At 30.9% G+C, this 3,211-nt stretch overlaps 1 protein-coding gene across 2 annotated transcripts; it reads left to right on the top strand.

Annotated features, from left to right (window-relative positions):
- Positions 1-285: 285 nt before the first annotated feature.
- Positions 286-2,184, top strand: LOC120262980. Of its 2 annotated transcripts, none has more exons than XM_039270914.1 (5): positions 286-390; positions 1,383-1,522; positions 1,636-1,730; positions 1,821-1,969; positions 2,002-2,184. In XM_039270914.1, exons 1-4 carry the CDS (start codon positions 362-364, stop codon positions 1,938-1,940), a joined length of 384 nt encoding a protein of 127 aa, XP_039126848.1. In that variant the 5' UTR covers positions 286-361; the 3' UTR covers positions 1,941-1,969; positions 2,002-2,184. The 2 variants fall into 2 exon arrangements, with proteins under 2 accessions (XP_039126848.1, XP_039126842.1); XM_039270908.1 differs by having other exon boundaries at positions 1,821-1,977; positions 2,010-2,184.
- The last annotated feature ends 1,027 nt before the right edge of the window (positions 2,185-3,211 follow it).

Raw genomic sequence — 3,211 nt, 5'->3', positions numbered from 1 at the left:
TTTTCTTTAATTTTACCTATTCATGATATTATTGCTTCATTTGTTACTTTTAATGATATATACAATCCTTTATTGGCCTTCTTTTTTCCAATCTTTGTGGAAATTCAGATAATGTTTCTAACCCTGTGTTTGATCGATGTACAGGTTCTCTAGCCGAGTTCTCAAATTGCAGATGTGATTCTTCTAGCATAAGGACTGCTGTTATAAATCAAGGCAATGATAATTCAGTTTCTGAACTTTCAAGAGAAATGTGTGTTTCTGCTCATTCAGAAAGCACTACTTCTGGTAGCAGAAAAAGACAATGGAATTGTATGGAAGCCTGTACTGACATCAGCTTTTCAAACTGAATCAGTTATTCCAAATGTTTTTAACCAATACCTGTGATAACCGGTATGAACATTATGAAGCTTTTCTCGAGAAAGATGGCCATAGTAGTTATTCATATATCCTATTAATAGTATGTACATGTCATCTTGTATTTGAAATTTTGAATTGAGAGATGCTCTTTCCAATTTTCCTTGACTGCTTTGCTGAATTTCTTTATTAATGTACTATTCCATGTACATGGCCTTTTGCAGCATTAGATCCAAAACAACACAAGCAACCAAACTATTGCCTTCTAATTGTTTTGATTGTGTCAAAAGTCATAGCGTTTATTCTGTGAATCTGTTTTTACTTTCCGATAAGCATCTTCAGTTTACTTTTCCTCTGTTGTTATATTGTTCACTCTATATTTATAGAAGCACCTCTTAAGCATCAATCCTAATATTAGGGTTGTCAAATGACCAAGCCATTTGTAAGCAACTCGAGCTTGGCTCTAGATTTCAAGTAATCAGGTTGAGCTTGATCAGAGGCCAGCCCACTCAATAGCTCAAAGAAATATAGCATATGGTAAATCATTATAGTATATTCTATAATATACATTATTGATGATACATTCTGCATGAATAGTAAATGCAAAATTTATTGTTTGGTTTCAAGTCAGTGGGTGATAAAAGTCTTGTCTCAAATCTTCTTGTATACCCTCTCTATAAACTTTCTACATGCTCTTTAAGGAATTGTAGATGGTATACAAAAAGTTTTCAGAACTGAATGAGTGGGAGTCTTGTCGCATAAATCCCCATTCTCTTAGATATATGAAGAGTGCACCTGGGGTAAACTGGATATCATCTATAATCTAGAATCAATTTGATAGAGTTGTATTCTCTTCTGCATTGATGCATCAACCCTTGCATATAAGCCTGCTGCTTTTGTTATATATTTCTGCAATAATATGATTTTCTTGATGAATATCTAGTGATGTTGACATTGATGCTGTGCTATTGCTTCCGTATGACCCTTTTCTGTTGTGTGAGATATTCATGGTACTTGCATTAATGCAGAGATAGACATCCAGATGTAAATGGAGTTAATACAGGTTCTAATTCTGGGCAATTGGGTTTTATGGCTGATAAATCCATGTCCAATTCCAGCGGAAGTCCTGATGAGCTGAGGCACTCTATTCAGCAAGAACAGTCAGATGGTAACCTTCATTGTTATTCAATTTTATTCAACGGATAATTTCAATTGTGATTCAGAACTCTTGTTGATTATCCTTGATATATTTACAACCGGTAGGTTTTTTTTTTCCTCCAGATATGTTCAATATTACAAGTTCAAGCAGAACCAAGGATGAGTGTGTTGATGAAGGTAGAGGCAAAAGAAAAAGAAAGCTTAAAGTTCATTTCGACGTGAGTTCATTATCTAGCATGTTTACTCAAAATATATTATTATCTCGCCACATTTCTCTTAAAGTTGACATAATGTTATTCTGCTTACAGGAGTTGAATTTTCCGGAGAAATCAGTCAGAAGAATACGACGAATAAAGATAATGCGGTACCTCGGCCTTGTGGCCCCTGCTGGTTCTCCCTATTCCGTCGCACATGCGAGTTCACCTTGACAAGGTGCAAATAACTTCCTGATATATATATATATATATAAGTTCAATTTTATTCATCTATATATATATATATATATAGATGCTACCTTTGATTGTTTGTCATAGAGTCGACATTTTTTTAGTTAAGCATCATAATGTCATCCTTAATTGTGCTTGTTAAAAGTGTTAAAAGTTAATCCTTTGTTCTTTGAGTTTGATTAACAATGACATTTTTTTTTCGAATCATTAATAGAATGCATTTGTTTGCCAGTAATGCTCTGGATTAACAACTTTATTGAATTAAATTCTTTTGGTGAAGTCCAAATTGAAGATGTCCTCATGCTCAACAAATGATACTTTTAGTGTCAATTATGTCTTTGAATCTAGATTACTTTTTTCCATTACTTTTTATTGCTTGGCCTTTCCTTTTCTGAGAGGTTTTGTTTGTTTTCCAGCATCCAATTTTAGGGTTCTTGTTTTCTTTTTCTTTTTTTTTTTCATTTATTTAAATTAAAGTGGAGAAAACTGAAAAGAAGTGTTGCATCATGAGAATAAACCTTTTGTACTGCACTTGTTTGGAATCTCTTGTACTGCATCATCAAGTGCAAGATGAATCAGAACTTTTTTTTTTGACATTTTTGCAAATACACCCTTGCAAATTTTCATAAGTGTTTTATACAGGGAAAAATTCACCTTTACAAAAAAAATTATTTGCATTTATACCCTTCTAAAAACAAGCTATAAATTTTTTTTTCTTTGTATATATATATATACTCAATCTAAAATTTAATTCAATATACTTACATTATTGTTGGAAAATAAATGAAATGTCTTTTTTCCTTTTTATGTATTTCACTTGTTATTGGTTATATAATATATATATATATATATATATATATATATATATATAGGTTTTAATATGCCTTGTTCTCGTATTTTAAGTTATAACCATTTATGAAATAAACTCATCAAATTTATCAAAATATTGTTATATTTATCTCTATAATAAAGATTTTTCCACCACTAAAAAAGTTATTTTTTATTAGATAGGTAAATGATTTACAATAATAGCCCATAGTTAACTATAAAAGAGACAAGTGGGCAAGAATCTTAATTTTTCCTAATTTCAGGGCTTTGTAAGGGTGTGATATATATATATATATATATATATATATCTCTATATATAAACTGATAAAAGTCTTTATTTTTTTAACCTTTGTGGTGGAAAAAGGCCCCTTTTGGGATATTTTAATCAATAGTTAAAGTATAAGCATCTCTATTTTTTTTTTTAA

This window comes from Dioscorea cayenensis, chromosome 1 (assembly GCF_009730915.1).
Source record: "Dioscorea cayenensis subsp. rotundata cultivar TDr96_F1 chromosome 1, TDr96_F1_v2_PseudoChromosome.rev07_lg8_w22 25.fasta, whole genome shotgun sequence".
Lineage (NCBI taxonomy): Eukaryota > Viridiplantae > Streptophyta > Magnoliopsida > Dioscoreales > Dioscoreaceae > Dioscorea > Dioscorea cayenensis.
The sequence above is the reverse complement of the archived record's forward strand: the minus strand, read 5'-3'. Positions and strand labels throughout refer to the sequence as shown.